The 16,856-nt window shown below is 39.5% G+C and overlaps 1 protein-coding gene across 1 annotated transcript in view; it reads right to left on the reverse strand.

Annotated features, from left to right (window-relative positions):
• The window catches only part of COLEC12 (collectin subfamily member 12), an 88,596-nt gene that overhangs the window by 12,524 nt on the left and 59,216 nt on the right, over positions 1 to 16,856 (reverse strand). The window contains exon 3 of the mRNA XM_072330303.1: positions 4,539 to 4,661. Coding sequence (XP_072186404.1) covers positions 4,539 to 4,661 — 123 coding nt within the window. The remainder of the gene's footprint in view (positions 1 to 4,538; positions 4,662 to 16,856) is intronic.

The raw sequence follows: 16,856 nt of genomic DNA on the forward strand, positions 1-16,856 counted from the left end.
GCATTAACTTTTCCCCTTGTTATTCTTTCTGTGGGCACCACAGATACATAGAAGTTTTAATGCTTTCCAAAAAAAATCAACACACAAACAGCAGACCAAGATTATCTCTGATGTCACATGGAGGTGAGTGGAGCTGCAACAGTGGAAAAGATCTCAAGATTTTCAAAGTGACCAGACATCCCTCAGTGAATAACCTTCCTCCTCCCTTCTAACTGCTAACAATGCAATAAAAAAGAGGCTCTACTGTGACTGTAAAGATAGAATCAGAGTACAGATTTCAGTATTTGGTATGATAGAAGCTGGCCTGCTAAAAGCCATGCTACAATAATGGATTTGTTTTTTCAGCGGGACCATTACTCAATACTGCTTGCTTTAGAAAGGATTTTCTCCCCAAGTACAACACTAATATTTCACTGGTTCTTCTGCCTGTTAAAGGTACCTGCCAAGATGTTGTTCACCATTTTTTCCCATATGGAGCCAAGCTGATCTGTTAGTTCTCTCCGATTGTCCTCCAGGCTGCAGCCCAGACCAGTCCGAGTCCTTCTGTAACTCCTCATACTCCACTGGTGCATGTGTACATCTATGCATCACACAGTGAGCATGGGGATCCTACTTGGTATTTCTTTCTGGACAGTACTAGGCAGCTCCTTGTTCATTCCACAATGCTTTGCTTTGTTTATGGATAGTCACCATGAAGGACGTGGTTCACCCAGGGTTCATAGAAAGAACCTAGCAAAAGCATTTCGATTTAAAAAGCAGGCCCACCACTCCAAGTGCTTTTGTTGAACCTTTGCTTAGCAATGTCACATCATCTATGTTAACTCACATTCTGCATAATATTTACCTGCTTGCTCCAGTTGTGCAGTATACTTGGAGTTGGAAAATGAATGTATATTAACAATAATGAAAGGAAAATGTAGTTTTGCAGTTCGAGTGATTGACAGTCTGTATTTCAGGTCCAAAGTTTGTAAACCTCAGACTTTATGTTGCTCTGTAACAGCAAGAATATTGACTGAATGAAATCTATCTCTGGAAACTAATATTACAGTATTCCCCTGAAGAGTTTAAAGCAAATGAAAATAGTAGAATACTATCAATATGTAGTAGCCTGAGATTGGATGGAATTGCAGATGCAACAGCATATGGTATTTTCATTACCAAACTAAAAATAAGAATAAATAAATAATTTTTAAAAGCCCATACTAAAAAGACTGAAGGTGGTCTGTAGCTATGAATATTCTTTGTGTAGAACACCCCAAGCGTTCACTGAAGCAGCAATTTAATGAGAGGTCTTACTGGTATTACTGACAACTGGCTGTAGTATGAAGGGAACACCATGGCTACTCTGTCTGAAGGATGGCAAACTCCTAAGGAGTCTTCCAGTACCCAACAGCTTGTCTCCTACAGAAAGTCACAGCATTTATTTCTGTGGTGTAGCCCTGGACCGGGGGGGGGGGGTGATATGATACTTAGCAAGAAGATTCTAGTTTAGGAAGGCTGGAAAGAGAATGCTGCTTTCAAATATACACGGTACTGGTTTTGTCTATATGATACTAAACTGTTGATGACTTACTCAGATTAACTGATATCAAGTGCAGAATTAATTTTATCAGGCATACCATTTCCTTGATTTTTGTTCTGTTTCCCCTCACAGGGTGTTAGCACAGCAGTGCAAAGTGTGGATGAAGGCAGAAAAGCCAAGGCTAAAAAGGCAGACTGACCCTGATGCACCTTAATGGAGCGAACTGCTGAATGATCGTTCACCTTATATAGGCCAATTTGGCAATGCCAAGTGCCAGAAATTCCACTGCTTTGTATTTTTGCATTTTATTTATAAAAGCATATTTTAAAATCACAGCTTGCTTTATTAATGTTTTTAAACAACTATTTCATATTTCTTCCAAAAGCAAACTAGTAGTAAACTCAGCTTGTTATTCCTCCACGGCCTCCATATTTAATTCATGTTTTGGTTTCAGGTTTCTCCAAACTACTTTGTAATTTTTACCACCAATTTAGAGGTTTGTTCTATGTTGACTTTGCCTCCCATTGAGTTGTTTTTTTGCCTGCCATATTTAATTCACTGATTAGTAGTTTTAAGGTTTTAAATCACAAAGGATATCTAAATAGTATGTAGGAAATGAAAGTTTTAAAAGTAGTTTTGGGCTTTATAAACATAAACGTGGGAGGCAAATTTAATGGAAGCTTAGCTAAGAGACTGGAAGAATCTCTGATGCCAGCAGAATTCCTTCTTTCAATGTAATATTGCAGTAAAAAAGACGAGCCAAACTCTGATGCAGAGGGGAGAGTTCAAGAGCTTTATAAAATTTTATTTTTAAATTTTGTTTTTCCTTTAAGGCCAAATTCCTTCCCCACTAAGAAAAAATATTGCAGTAATTCCTTTGAATACGTACCATCAACTGGGGGTTTGTTCAATTGCAAGTTTTCCCTGCAAGTTAGCTCTTTAGGCATTGTGGGGACAAAGCTCTCAAACTGCAGGGTACAAAGGGTGAAATTAATAGCCATATGTTATGGCTACTTACTGCTTGGAGTTACTGAGAAGACACCTTGGACTGAAAAGAACTTTTCACCAAAGTCCATCTCTTTCTCTTGGAATTCAGGTTATTACCATTACCAAGATGTCCTAAAGTCAGTGAAGATGTGTATTTTTTCCCCATTTCTGTGGGCAAGGCAATTCTTTTGTCCTTACCTTGTATAAAAATATGGATGTGACAGAGAGGCTAGTTTCAGCTCAGGCAGCAGTGACAGTGCTAGGAGCAGGTTTAGAACTGAGTATAGCAAAGAAGGGGCCTCAAGATGGGAGTGAAGCTTGGGGAAGAGACTGTGCTGGAGGCCCGTAGAGAATGAAGCTGGAAAACTGTGGACTGAAATGAGGAAGAGAAACTCCCCAAAAGATATTTTGGACAGTTTCCTTATTGCTATTGCTTCCTGCACATATACAAGCAAATGTTTGCCAAAGCAAGATACAGAGCAGTGGTCCCTCCAACTTGTTCATTTGGAGGCCAAGTGAGGTTTGATTCTCCTGGTAAGCCCCAGAACTGACAACCATGTAATAAAAAGCTCTTGAGGAAAATTCTACTAAATCCCAGGCATTTAGTGTCCGGGTTATAGACCGGAAAGATCACATCCTTACTTGCCATAAGCAGACATCTGCAGACTTATACCTGAAAAAAGCCCAAGTGTGTCCTCCCCTAATCAGTATAAACAAACAATCTTTTTTTAAGAGATCAAGAATCCTGCAAAGACTGCTTTGGCTCAGAATCTTAATTTCAGAAACCACTTACACATTCTTCAGGAGAATGTCTGAGTAAGTATGTATGTATGTACTGCTTTTTCTTCCCCCACACTTGCCTGCTTTATAGTGAAAAAAGAATATCTATTCTGATAGAATACCCTTCCCATTCTCTCTTCTCCCTCGTTAAATCTTCCATCTAAAGCAAGCAGTTTAAATTTTCTTCATACTTACAACTCTAGCGAATCCTCTCAAGTAAGTAAGTATTCTTTTCTATTTCTACAATTTCCTTTATTTTTTCAGTGGCAAAGGACCAGAGATGATGTCAGTTCTGCTAGTAGCACAGCTGTTGGTGGCACAGGATGCGCTGCATGCTAATCATGTGAAGATTTACTCAGCTTCTTGGAGGGTTTGTGAAGCTACAACTCAAATAGACTGTGCTCAAATAGACTGTTTGAACCTTGGCTGTTCTTCTCCACAAGATGCTGCAGTGTTCTACTGTAATGCTCAGAATAACGTTATTCATTTTAATTATCTTACTAGAATCTCACATCCTACTTATTTCATACATCATAGATGTGACTGCACAAGAAGACATTCACATTGACTCATTCACAACAATATCTAAATGGCTACACTTAATTAGTATCCATTAGTACGGGAATTTTAAGCTCTGCTTTCTAATATACCCGCCCGTGGATCTGCAAAAATGAAACTTCCTACATTACTGGGTTACCCAAACTGCCAGAAACTTTAAAAGCTTCTAAGCATCTTTGTTCACCAAAATAATTGTAGATAACTCAATAAGCTGGCACCTCCTAATTCAATCTTTATTCCAAATAATTGCTTTTCAAAGTAATTTTGATTCCACGCTTTTTTTCCTGTGACAAACATTATAATTACCTTAGTAAGACTACTCCTGTCTATCTCATCAAGAAAGACATTTATTTTGGAAGAGTGTTGATATACAAATGGGCTCAATGAAATCAAGGCTTAACATATTGCAGAGCTCTGAGTCTTCCAGTTAGTACCCTTTCACAGAGGAAGAAAAATCAGTTTGTTTTAACTTTTTTCCTCTTTTAAAATTTCTAATCTGATTTCAAAACTTCGTAATTGCTTGAAAGTGAAACCCTAAGGCTGAAGTTTTGTTGCTATATGTGTACCACAAACAACACTGAGAAAAGTTTTCATATTCAAGATGAAAACATGATAAACTGCCTATGTAATACACAGAAACCTCCTTGGATGCTTGACTGAAAAAGAAATGTTGCACTTGATGCTTGCTTACCTTTGTATCCCAGAATGGCTACGGTAATTATTAACAGGGCACACAGAATGTATAGTAAGATGATGGAAGACTTCAGTGCCCAGTTATTTTTACACTTGGTACACTGAGTCCCCTCCTGAATACCTGCAAAAGAAAAGATGATGAATTTTAAAACAAGAGCAAAAGACACGTTGCTGGTTTTACCTCTGTATTTTCTTTCCTCCATGTTCTAACAAACAAAATATTTATGTAATCAGATGAGAAATGGGTGCCTCTCTGCCTGTTCTGCTAGGATTGCCTCCATTGTGGAGGTTCCACTGTGGTTAAAGCGTCAGCTTATACAGTCACTTTGCGGTTTTAGGCTGTGGAAGAGAAGGAGGTTCTGCTTCACTGGAAAAACTGGGGCTTCCCTGGGAGACAGGACCATTTTCTGACTCTGCTAGCAAGTCTGTGGTGAGCTCTGGAAGTCAAATATTTATCAGTGTATCCTCTGTCATGCATTATGTCACAGCAGCTCTTTCTCAGCTTTCAGGCAACCTACAGAGACAACAGTCAATACTCCAGTGGAAAGAAAATACAGAAATAAAATAACATTGTGAAAGCGTGATAAGTGTTGAGGACCTGCCTTGCAAACACTACCACAAATGCCCACTGTGTGAAGACTTTCTTTCCAGAATGAGACTGAGATTTTCCAGTTTTTGGACTGGAGAACAGCATTTTCAATCAGAACAAGGGCTGCAGTGCTAGTGAAGATAATGCAGATACATACCAGCAGTGAAATGCTGCTGAGTTTTCCCCTGTCAACTTGTTTAAGATAAAGGGCCTCAAAACACAGAAAATAAACCCTTGTTATTTTAAATTCACGAATGTTGTAATTATCTTTGAGTCTGTCATGGAGCCAATACTCCTCTTTTCTTGGGGTGCTCCTCAGGAACAGCTTGAAGGTATTGGAAATGTTGACTAAGATACAAAGAAATTCAGGAGAAATGTGAGCATGTAAAAATATGTAAACTGGGCCACTGCACTGAACTGAATGGGCTGGATTTATCCCCCCTTCTGATGTGCATTAGGAGGTCAGGATAAATGCAGCTTTCAGTGTCTGACAAAATATGCATTTCTTTGATATTTTACTGTATTTGTGTACTATTAGGGGAGTCCCACAGGAAAGCTTTAAGCTCTAATAAATTCTATGTACCAGATTACTTAACTAATCAAGACTTGTTCTGTAGCTTTTTATGAGCAACTTATATTTCCCCTGAGGCCTAGCCCACAGCTGATTTTATTTTTCTCAGCTCATGACCTTCTGTAGAGTCATTTTTCGCTTTTATTTTATAAGAGAAAAACACAAGCCTCTTCCCCTGGGGTCACCAAGGCCTGGTGACCGATGTAGTATGTTAAGTCAACTATATTTCTCTTTCCAAGAACTGCAGTCTAGTGACTTCCTCAGGCTCACTGTACGAGAAGGAGGGATTACCAAACTGAAGCGACTCAGGAAGAGGATTTATACAGAGTTTATGGCTAGCACATATACTAGCCATGCACAAGACAGAAATGTGCATCTCATAGGTCAACGGGTCAACCTTCTTTTCACATTATCTTGTGTTTCCCAGACTTTTCAGCTGAGATGTCACATTCTATTGCTACACGATGCATATAATGCCATAGATTTGGGATACTTTATGTTTAGGCATGAGATCAGTTGGAAATAACCAGTTCTTTTTTTCAGGAACAGTAAAGGAAAACAAAGATTTGCAAGTGTAAGCCCTGGAAGTGAAAGGGAAGGAGGTGGTACAGACTTGGGCATCTGAAGAGCATGATTACTGATGCTTGGACTTGGAAGACTGGTAACAACTGTACCACAAAAGAAAAGGTGAAGAGTCCATAATGTGATAGCCACATTTGGTTATAGAACCTGGTGTGAGGGTTGGTTTTCTTTTTCTGGTTGATAGTTGTGAGGGGTTTACAGGTGGGGAAGTTCTGCTTGCTGAGAAAGCCGAAGGAAGAAAGAGCAATTTTCTAAAGTTTCGCAGTATTTATTTGGAGACTTAAATTATTTTCACAGTGGAAGCTCATGGTGTCTGGAGAACCATTTTGCTGCTATTAGCTAGTATTAATGGGGTCACTGAGGTCTCTTTACTGTGTGTTTAACATAAGGTTCCACCTCAGAAGAATTTAAAACTTAGGCTCCAGAAATCTAAGACTCTGAACATCTCACATGTCAAAAAAACACTGGGAGTGTGGGGCACAAAGCACATCATATTCACCTTCTACACTGTACAGATAATAGAAGGCTTGCTCCCCACTATTTTAATGTTAATAGAAGCAGGATCAAATCCATAACTGGGAAGACTGACAGACTGCAGAGGTACAAAGCCCAGAGAAAGACAAGAAATATAAACAAAACACTTGACAGTGACTCTACGTAGGAAAGTATCACTTGATTGTAGTCTCATATTAAGATTACTCATTTTATGCCATGAACTGCTTTCTGTCACTGCATTCCAACATCCTGGGTAGTGTAATGAGCTGAAATGCTGCTGATGTCACTGGAGGTACTGCAGTCCAGTATCATGTATCACGTATGCTCCAGTACATCACAAAGATCTTGTTTCATTTGTCTCAGTTCTCTCTATCGCTGGTTCAATAAAACAGCACTTTGGCTTTAAGAACTTTTACTTTCAACATATTTCAAACAGACATCAGAACACCCGAACAAAAGCCAGAGCTTTCCATCCCTCAACAATCCAGCACTGCTGGTATCAATAACATAAACACAGCATTCAAACATGATCACACAGATTAGAGCGAGTCCATTAACTAATCTGAGCTGGAGCTGTGCGTAGTATTGCCTGCCGGTGATTCTTGTCCATCAGCTTAAGCCTGTATTTGACTGTCAGCAAACCCCCAGCACCCTCATCGAGTGTGCCCCAGGTCCAGGGCTGCAGTGAAGATCTAAAAGGGAGATCTAACAGACTCTGCTGTTCTCCTATCATTAGAGATGGACACGGTGAAGTCAGAATCATTAAATGTGCTCTGTATTGCAAATACACAGCCCTTAACTCTGCTAGTACCAGTTGGATTTCTAACTTACTAAGCATATAAAAATTACTCGAGATAGAGGTATTCTGAAGGAAGCATTTGGGAGACCATTTTGATATATATATATATATTTTTTAATTTTTATTTATTTATTTATTTATTTATTTTGTGCAATTCTACAGTAGAGGCTATGAGCACAGGTAAAAGCCAGGAATACAGCCCTCTCTCTATAGTGATGAATTATAACGTAATCAGGGCTGCGTAACCTCTCCAAGCAAAGGATCTGGCTTCAACTTGCCCTGTTGTTCTTCCTTGCTCCTTGTTTTAGGACCAGTCTCAAAGACTGTTTTGATAGAGGAGAAACATTTAGTCCATGCTCTAGGGACACTCCTTTTTATTGAAAGGTTAGTCTAAAAAACATGATAGCCAAAGCATTAGACAAGAAAAGATGAGAGATGATTTCAAATGCTCACTGTGATTACACAAAATCCATCAAGTTGGCACAAAAGTATACAGGCTTATCACAAAAGCTCAAAGTCTTGAAGGAATCCTTGCCTGGGCTTTACTTCAACAAAACTTCTACTTTCAAGAATTGATCACACTTTTACTCACATGATTGCTTGCTTTCATGGCTCACACATAATGCTGTACTCTTCCAGTTTACATCTAATCTAGAAAGCCATTTAAAACATACAGAGAAAGACCCTACGTGCACATTCCATTCCTAGAACATATGTAAAACCTGCAAAGCCGGACTCTCAGCTCCGGTCTGTTCTTGCTTTGTTGCTGTTGCTCCTTGTGTAGTCCTGTACACGTCTTCTTGGTGTCCTGTACACGTGGTTTTAATGCTGGTCTGCTCCCAGACATTTGTCACTAACTTCAAAAAACAGGGAGCCAAGGTCACTTCCGCATGATGTGCCTTTCTCACTGTGGATTTGATCAACGTTTAATAAATATCAGATGGGACATGATGTGCCTCGTTTTGCTGGACACATGCTTTTTTTCCATTCCCTTTCCCAACTTATTTTAATAAGAGCTCTGGTTTTTCTATCTCTCTGTTGGGAAGACATCTGGCCAAACAGACAGCGACTCAGTACAAAGAGATCCTGCTGGCTTACTTGCTTTGGGGACTCCCTTCTCTGCAAACCAAGATGGTCACAAAAAAATATGCAAGTGAGACATCCCCCTGTTACCAGGCTTTGTAGTATTTGTTTTTATAGCATCGCATTCCAGCGGCTGAAGACTTTGTTCTCATGCAGGGGGTAGACATCTGCAGATGCCTTTTGTGCTCCAGATAAGCAGAGGTTTTGCTGGGGGATGGGTTGCTTTTTTTTGTTGTTGTTCTGTGCTTGTTAATGGGAGACTAAGTATCTTGGCTCTTTGACACAGAGCAGCTACCTTACAGAATGCCTAACTTCTCAACTATATCGCATGTCAGGAGCATGTCTTTTAACACTTGAGGATGATATGCGCACATATTTTCTTGCTGAATAATTCTTTTAGAACTATTTTCCTCCGTGTCCTTTTCTTGGCACTTGCTGCGGGATCTTAGGTGGCCCCACCATATTTCTGTTAGCATATCAATTTTGACAAAGATGCAAGGTTCCCTTTGTAAGCCTGATAAAAATTGTGCTTGTAAGATGATTGAAGAAATGGAGTGCAGGAAACAAAAATATGCACATTAGTTAGGAGGGGTTCTCCCCAGTGTGATTCATTGTGAAGAGATAACATCCCTTCCAGTTCGGAAGGAAGACGACAAGTCTGGTTTGCATCCTTCAAATGATAAGCTTTTCCAGGATAATGTTTTTGAAACTGATGAGTAGTAGATCTAATAGCTATACTTAAGGGGCCAGAATAAACTACTGAGATAAGACAACATGTAGGTAGGAATCAAACCCTGAGAGGTATTTAACCACACAGCAGCCTCCCAGTGGGTGCTGAGATCACCAGCAAAAGGAGGCAGTCCCTTCAGGGACCTATATCTGGGTAAAGCCCATAAATAAAAATACATCTGTAAGCACTGAAATGTACACATCCAAGTGCAAAATGTATGTATGTATGTATATGTATGTGTGTGTATGTATATATATATGCATATATATATATATATGAAACTAGCATTATTAGGGATTAGGAAAGTAAACCTATCTTACACGACCATGAAGATTTTCTAATTCTGGCGTATATGAGTGAACACATACACACACATATATACATATGTTCACGTAAAAACATTTATGTGTGTATATGTTTTTTAGAAAGAAGCCCTTGTACTGACCCCAAAATCAGAATACTGTATCAGCACACTCAAATCAAAACAGACACATCGTTGCCAAAAATACATCTCATACAGTTCTGAGATAACTGGATCTGGCCAGCCACAAAACTCAGACTGAGGTTTGTCAGTTTTTTTCTGTGTGGTTTTGCAGGTTATTACCCTACCCCTGGCGGAAACAATTCCTGTGATCCTCCATGAATGGTTTAGCTCAGCCAGCAAAACTGATGACTTGATGTCTCTGTATGACTTCAGAAAGCAATCATTCTTTATAAAGATTATAAACGACAAAAACTCAGAGTGGTTCATACTCAGCTCTGGCTGGGGCCGTGGGTACCAGCCTTTCTTCTGCATCCACAGACTTGGTGATGGCAATGGTCTTGCTAGGTCAGGAGACGCGATGCCTTTTGGGTGGGTATGTGGGAGCAGCCTGCTTAACTCCACACTCACATTTTTACTGTGCCACTGTTAAGAATACTCAACATAAACATGCTGTCATTTGTTCTGGAGTTCAGTAGTTTTGTTCCCTTTTTATTTTTTATTTTATTTTTATTTTTTAAATTTTTTTTAAATGCAAGCTTTGTTTATTTTGGAAAGGTTTCTGGTTATTTACATGGAAGCAATCAAAGCAGCTAAACCCGCAATCTAAGCAGTGGTTATGTTCTCACCTCGCTTGTGCCAGCTTTCCTGCACCAGGTAGAAAATCATGAAACATGGCAGCAAGGCACTCGATATTTCATGTAAACACCGCGAGACACAGTGCTTCTTTCTTCATAAATTAATGAATAAACAGACCAACCCCAACCCACTCTGTCCTCACAAGCTTCTGCAAGGTCCTGCACAACCTGATCGCCCCATCACACAGCTGACAGCTTGTCTGAATGACCTCTGGAGAGGAAAGAAGCACAGCCCAAAGCCTGCTCTGTTTGTGGCAACTTATGCCTCGAAGGAGCTGCGCACTGGGTGATTTTCTTTTACACCCGGATGCTCCTTTCTTGCAGCTATATAGTGATGAGTGACTTTCATCTTGCATTTTAGCAGCATATTCTTAGAGTCTTTTAATAAAAAATAAAATAGTCATTCTCTAAGGCTGAAGTCAGAATACAATAAAAGAATCCATCATTGACAGGGTTTTCATAATCCAGCCTCTTAAAAGCCACCGTCACTTCTGGGAGGGTGCTGCTTGGGCTGGGGCCAGCAGAGCTGACCACGTCCCTTGTGCCTTGAAGCTGGAGGCAAACATGAGGAGGCATTTTGTCCAAGAAACCCAGCATACTTTGTTGGAAATGGGGGGATTTCTTCTTTTGGTCACCTCAGAAAGCCATCACCAGTGATAATATGCAGATTGTAGCCTGAAATTCTTCAGGCAGGAGAGAAAAAGTTTTCTCTATGAGACTGAGTCTGTTAGAGGCAGTGTCTGCTTCCTGTAAATCCATAATTCCACATCTGACATAATGAAGAGTCTCAGAGGGCCAACGCTATTATCTCTGGAAAGCTTTCAGCCTAAGAAATACTATATTCTACGTAATGTACACAAAGCCTTTCATTACAGGAGGGAAGAACCCTCATTTTCAGCCCAACCATCATCTCTCACTTATTTATATAACCCAGCCAGCATTTTCTCTCTGGCTTTGTTCTCCTTCACAGCAGACCAGAGATTCACAACGAATTGTCAAAACTCCTAATTATACACTTCAACAACCATCACCATTTAATTACATACTATTACCAAACAACGCCCTACTGTGATTAAACATCAAATATCTTAATTGAAAGGATACAAAAAGCTCAGCCACAACACAGGATGAGCAAAGACTGCTGAGTATCTGAACTGTATGTTGCACAAATATTATGAGCAGGACTGAAGAACTAGCATGGTTGCATTTAACAAAAATCACAGATATGCAAACCAGCCATAGCAAGATGGTATATCACGCTACCAGAGGGTCCAGCATCCCATAGGCTATTAGATTTAAAGACACGTCTAGAGCTTAACTCAAACCAGAACAAAAAAACAGTAAGTGCTGCTGCTTTCAAACTAGCGTCTGGAACTAGAGAGATGCGTCTGCCCTCAGTTAATGAAACTCTAGAAGGGGATCACTCCGTGCATGTCTCTGGAACTAAACCCAAAAATCCAATTAAGCAGTTCAGAAGATGACAGAGTTAATTAAAACTAGACTGAACAAAGCCATAGCAAAGTCACAGGAGAGATCTGTCCTTAAGACCTAAGGCATTTAGCCAGATGATAAAGTAATGCCACTTCTGCCTACGCCTGGTTCCTCTGTTCTTAAGTAAGCAACCTGCTTTGTGAAAATGTAGCTCCTAATTAAGGTGGTATAATTTGGTGATTAATGCACATATTCAGCTTGATTCAAATTGTGTTAGGCTGGAAGGAAGAAAAAGGTAACAGACTATGTATATATTTTTCCTAACATCTCTATTTTTATAATGCAGTATTTAGGTATCAGTGACCCTAGTTATGATGTTACATTAACTGGTAGGTAAAGAAATAGTAACACTGTGACTTGAGGCTGTTAAGATGCAGTTCTTTAAGAAGGCAACACAGTCTCAGTTGAGGCTGCAAGTGTGGTTTGTCCCTACGCTGCCAGCCCTGACACCTGTACTGTAGAAGGACTCGCTGGGGAAATAGGTCAGCTAGGGCACAGGTGTGAAACCCATTCACTTTACAGGGAGCATCCACTGCAGGTTTTATTATCTTCTTCAACTTTTAACATCGTTTTGAGGGCAATGATAAAATGTGATGGGTTGAACCACTTTATTACAGACCAAAGAAGAGCTTCACTGATGTTGCCACATATACTATTCCAGCTATCTGCAAAAATTAAGCTTGTTATGTGCTGGCATAAGTCAAATGGGAATATTCATCTGCTCCATGGAAGTGTCTGAGTATGCACGCTTGCACACGTGCATTTCTAACGCCACTGCAGCAGGCTGTTCACTTAAGTGCATTATAAAATTCCATTTGAAAGTGTGCTTTCAAATTCTTTCAACAAATACAAATCTAAACCAGTTTTCATTGGGCTGGAGGAAGCCCAGTGGATGTCCTTCTCATTCATCATGTTTTCTTTTTTTCTCATCTCCACTACCTACTGGGGCAGAACAAAATAAAGTTTCAATTGTGTTTGATGTCAAGAAAGTATTTCTCTTTTTCCATTGTGGAAAAATACAGAGTCCTATTTTCGATGAGGCTTTTGGGATGGAAAAATAATTACCTGTGTGCTATGAACAAGTATTTCCAACTTAAGGTGGGAAAGCAAAAGTTTGAGGAAGTTATTAAGACTGTGATTAGTTATCATTAAAATTCAGTAACATCTGCATCTATGGGTCTTTTACACATACCAGCTGGAATGTTGTGACAAACATCTGACATTAAGAGAGCTGAAGAAAGTTAATAAAGATTTGATGCCTCAAGTTGAGATGCAGACCTTGATCCACCCCCCTTTGCTGGCCCTGGCAGTTGGCTTCTTTTGCTTTCACTAGGAAGCATCCTCTAATACAAGAACTGCCTCTTTCCAGCTGAGAAGTCTGCCTGGAGAAATTTAGAAGACTTATTTTCAGATGAAAAAAGGAGGTGAAGATGTTTCTATCACTGCTGGATATCCCTATTTGGAATTTGATCAAGTGATTGGATTGGGCCCCAAAAACAGAGGCCATGAACACTCATGGAGGAAAGTGGTTGCAAAAGACACAGCACATCTAGAGCAGCATAGACATACAGAGGCATGCTCCTCTTGTTTATTTAATTACAGCTGTGAATGTAAATGGTCACTTGTGACTGACCTGTTCTACAAAAACACCAAGTCTGCCCGGCTGAGGTACTATTGCTGAATGGAGAAGGAAGGATGCTTGCAGGCACTGCGTTGAACACAGTTTGCAGACACAAGTCCACTGACTGCAAATTCACTCCTCATCTTGAGGCTATATGTTCAACTACAGGAGAGAAATGATGTCTAGGTACAAACAGTGCTCCTCTGGAATGGTGCCACACAGAGAATCAAGAACACCACATTAAATCACCTCCAAAGGCAAGAGGCTGACAGGGGTAGGATTTATTTTTCACCTCACTGCTCTTATAAAGACGCTATAGGTATAGCTTTTTCTTCAGAAATATTACAGGCCTGACAGCAGGGACGATAAATCCTGTTTCCATTTCTAACCTAATCAACCTCCTACAAACAACCTCGGTCTCCACTTCCTTTTCCTGAATGTTATCTATTCAAGAGAGGTTTCCTCCTCTGTTAAGCTAGATTTCTGGGCTAAAATGAAGGATCGTGACCCACTGCAGTTACCACCTTTCAGTGCTGTCATTCTGTTCTCCTTTTCTCCCCCTCTCCTGTCTTCTCCATGTCCTGCAGTTTCTTCAGCTCCTGAGCTCTCCTTCTGTCCTGACTCAGACACATCTCATCAGCATCCAATTTCCTGGATAAAAAGCAGACTAAGAGTGTGAACCTCAAGCAATCAGAACATTTTCACATAGTCGTGCCAGTGTGCTGTGCAATGTAAGGAGCAACAGCCCTGATAAATGGAGTATTTCCACCTAATACCATGACAATTGCCATGACTTTTCCCTGCTTAGTGTTCAGCTGCATCTAGAGAAGAAAATTTATTCCATAAATTACTACAACTTTCTTCAGAAAGATAGAATTGTGAGCGATAAATGCAATTTTTGTTTTCCCTTCTAATAAATCATCATCATCATCATCATACATATACAGTCTTGACAATCACTGGAAACAGATGAATTAAATCCACCTGTGACAAGTGAGGAAAAGCCATGCTGAATGGCATCCAGAGCACTATAGTCACAGATAAGACAAGCAGCTGGCCAGAAGGACAAGTAACACACTACCTACTTGTGCAGTATCAGTCTACTGCCTTCCTACTGTCATTGCAATCAGCACATTAAATAGATGAAAATTACTGAAAATACAGAAATAGGAAAGCTGACAAATCCATTAAAAGCTTTATAACAATGTACTTTGTAACAACAACCCAGTTTCTTACACAACCCCTAACAAACCACTAGTTGTGTTGCTACAGTAACAATAATAATAGCAATAATAATACAATAATCTTCCTGAAACATATACCCTTTGCCGAGCTTGCACAGAAACAAATCTACAATCCTTTGACAAGTACCTCATGAAATCACAGAAAACCAAGTATTTACAAACTGTTTTTAATGAAGTCAGGGATTTTAAGGGTCTCTGGGTCCAGAAAAGCACACAGGGGAGGGTTCTACTTTCAGGTCATAGACCCTGTGACTCCCACATCTGCAGATGGAATTCTCAAGTATTAACTGAGTGTTTCAGGCTCATTGCTACGTGTCTTAAATTGAACAGAACAGTTTTCTTATTCCAAAGAATAAAGAAAGGAAGTAGACTTTGCTACAAACTTTATGTGCTTTAATGGCATTTCAATTAAAAGACAAAAGGCGTAACACAGATCTACAGCTAGCTGTGGGAATTTGGAAGAAAATCTTTTAGACCAGAAGTTGCAAGTAAGACTTGTGTTCTTGTATTGGAAGTTCTTAAGAAAGGCACAATTCTATAAATTATGGGTGGTGGTGGGGGGGAAGCAATGAAAACCCTAAATCTGAACTTGATTTTCAATGAAAGCAATCTTAATAGAAAATAATGCTTCCTTTGGAGGGAAACAGTTCAGGTAAGAAGGAAGAAAGGTCCTGAGTGAACTTTGATTATATGGTGCATTTTTTTCACTTAGAAAAGTTATTCTTCCTGAACCTGGGGCCAAAATCTTCCAGACTGCAAACCTAAATATCCACCTTAAAACTGGCTTATTAGTTTCCAGTGTGTTTTCTAGACTTACAATTCCATCATATGTTGAACTTGTTAAAGAATGCTGAAGTTCTCAACTGCTGTAATAATCAAGTTTCCTTATGTTGATATACCACTTGAAAATATGAGGAAAATGGTCCCTTTTGATACTTATTGTAAAAGGTGACTGAGAAAGGTGACTCAATGTTACTAAAATTGCACATGACTATGTCAAGCCTGAATTTGTTTCTCAACTCTTATTTTTTGCTGAACTCCAAGATTTATGTTGCTTCAAGCAAAAAATGACTGAAGCAAATTTGGAGTTGATATTTAACTTCAGGGTCAATACATCCTTTTTCACTCCAAAATAAGTCAATATCTGCTGTTATTTATGCCATACTCTGCAGCTGCTCTTTGGAACTCCAACAGAGAAATACATTGTGCCCTTGACCCATAGCCTTTCAACCTAGTTGTGGAGATGCCACAATTTATTTGCTTAATACATGTGTTAAATGTTTTCAGTAGATCATTGCGCTAAACACTCATATTCCTTCTCAGTTTCAGCTACAGAAGTGTAATCTCTCTGGATTCCACAGACTGGCACACAATTGCAGGTGCATCACTCCAACCGAGGAGCTGGAAAATGGCTTTTCTTCCATGCCAAACTAAAAGCATAGAACAACAACAACAACAACAACAACAAAAAGGCAGGAAAGCAGGCAGACTAGGAGCTCAGTGGAAAATTCAGATGAAAAAAACCCAACACATAGCACTATAATGTATTTAAAGAAAGTCTAATGAGTTGTAAAATAACTCTCCCTTCTGTCTTCAGAGTCCACAGGCACTAAGTTCCTGTACTGTTCTAAGTCTTCTAAATAATAGGCTGAAAAATAATTTTCACACTTTAAAAGCATTTTCTAAAAATACCTGTTTCTCAGCAGTTTTATTTGGTTCCTTATACAACAAGTTTCAGCCCAGTATGATTTTTTCCATGACTTAACTATATGCCCCAAAAAGCAGAGCAGGAAATGTTGAAAGCCATGAACTATAGCTAAAGACTCCCATCACAGACAGGACCACGAAAAGCAGAGCTTTCAGCATGATCAGAAACATTAGGATGAATCTGATGGAAGATATATTCTGTTTGTTATGCATCTACCACCTCTCTGGGCAACCTGTGTTAGCTCCTCACCACCATTATTGTAAAGAAAACTTTGCATTCAGTCT

This window comes from Excalfactoria chinensis, chromosome 2 (genome assembly GCF_039878825.1).
Source record: "Excalfactoria chinensis isolate bCotChi1 chromosome 2, bCotChi1.hap2, whole genome shotgun sequence".
Classification (NCBI taxonomy): domain Eukaryota; kingdom Metazoa; phylum Chordata; class Aves; order Galliformes; family Phasianidae; genus Excalfactoria; species Excalfactoria chinensis.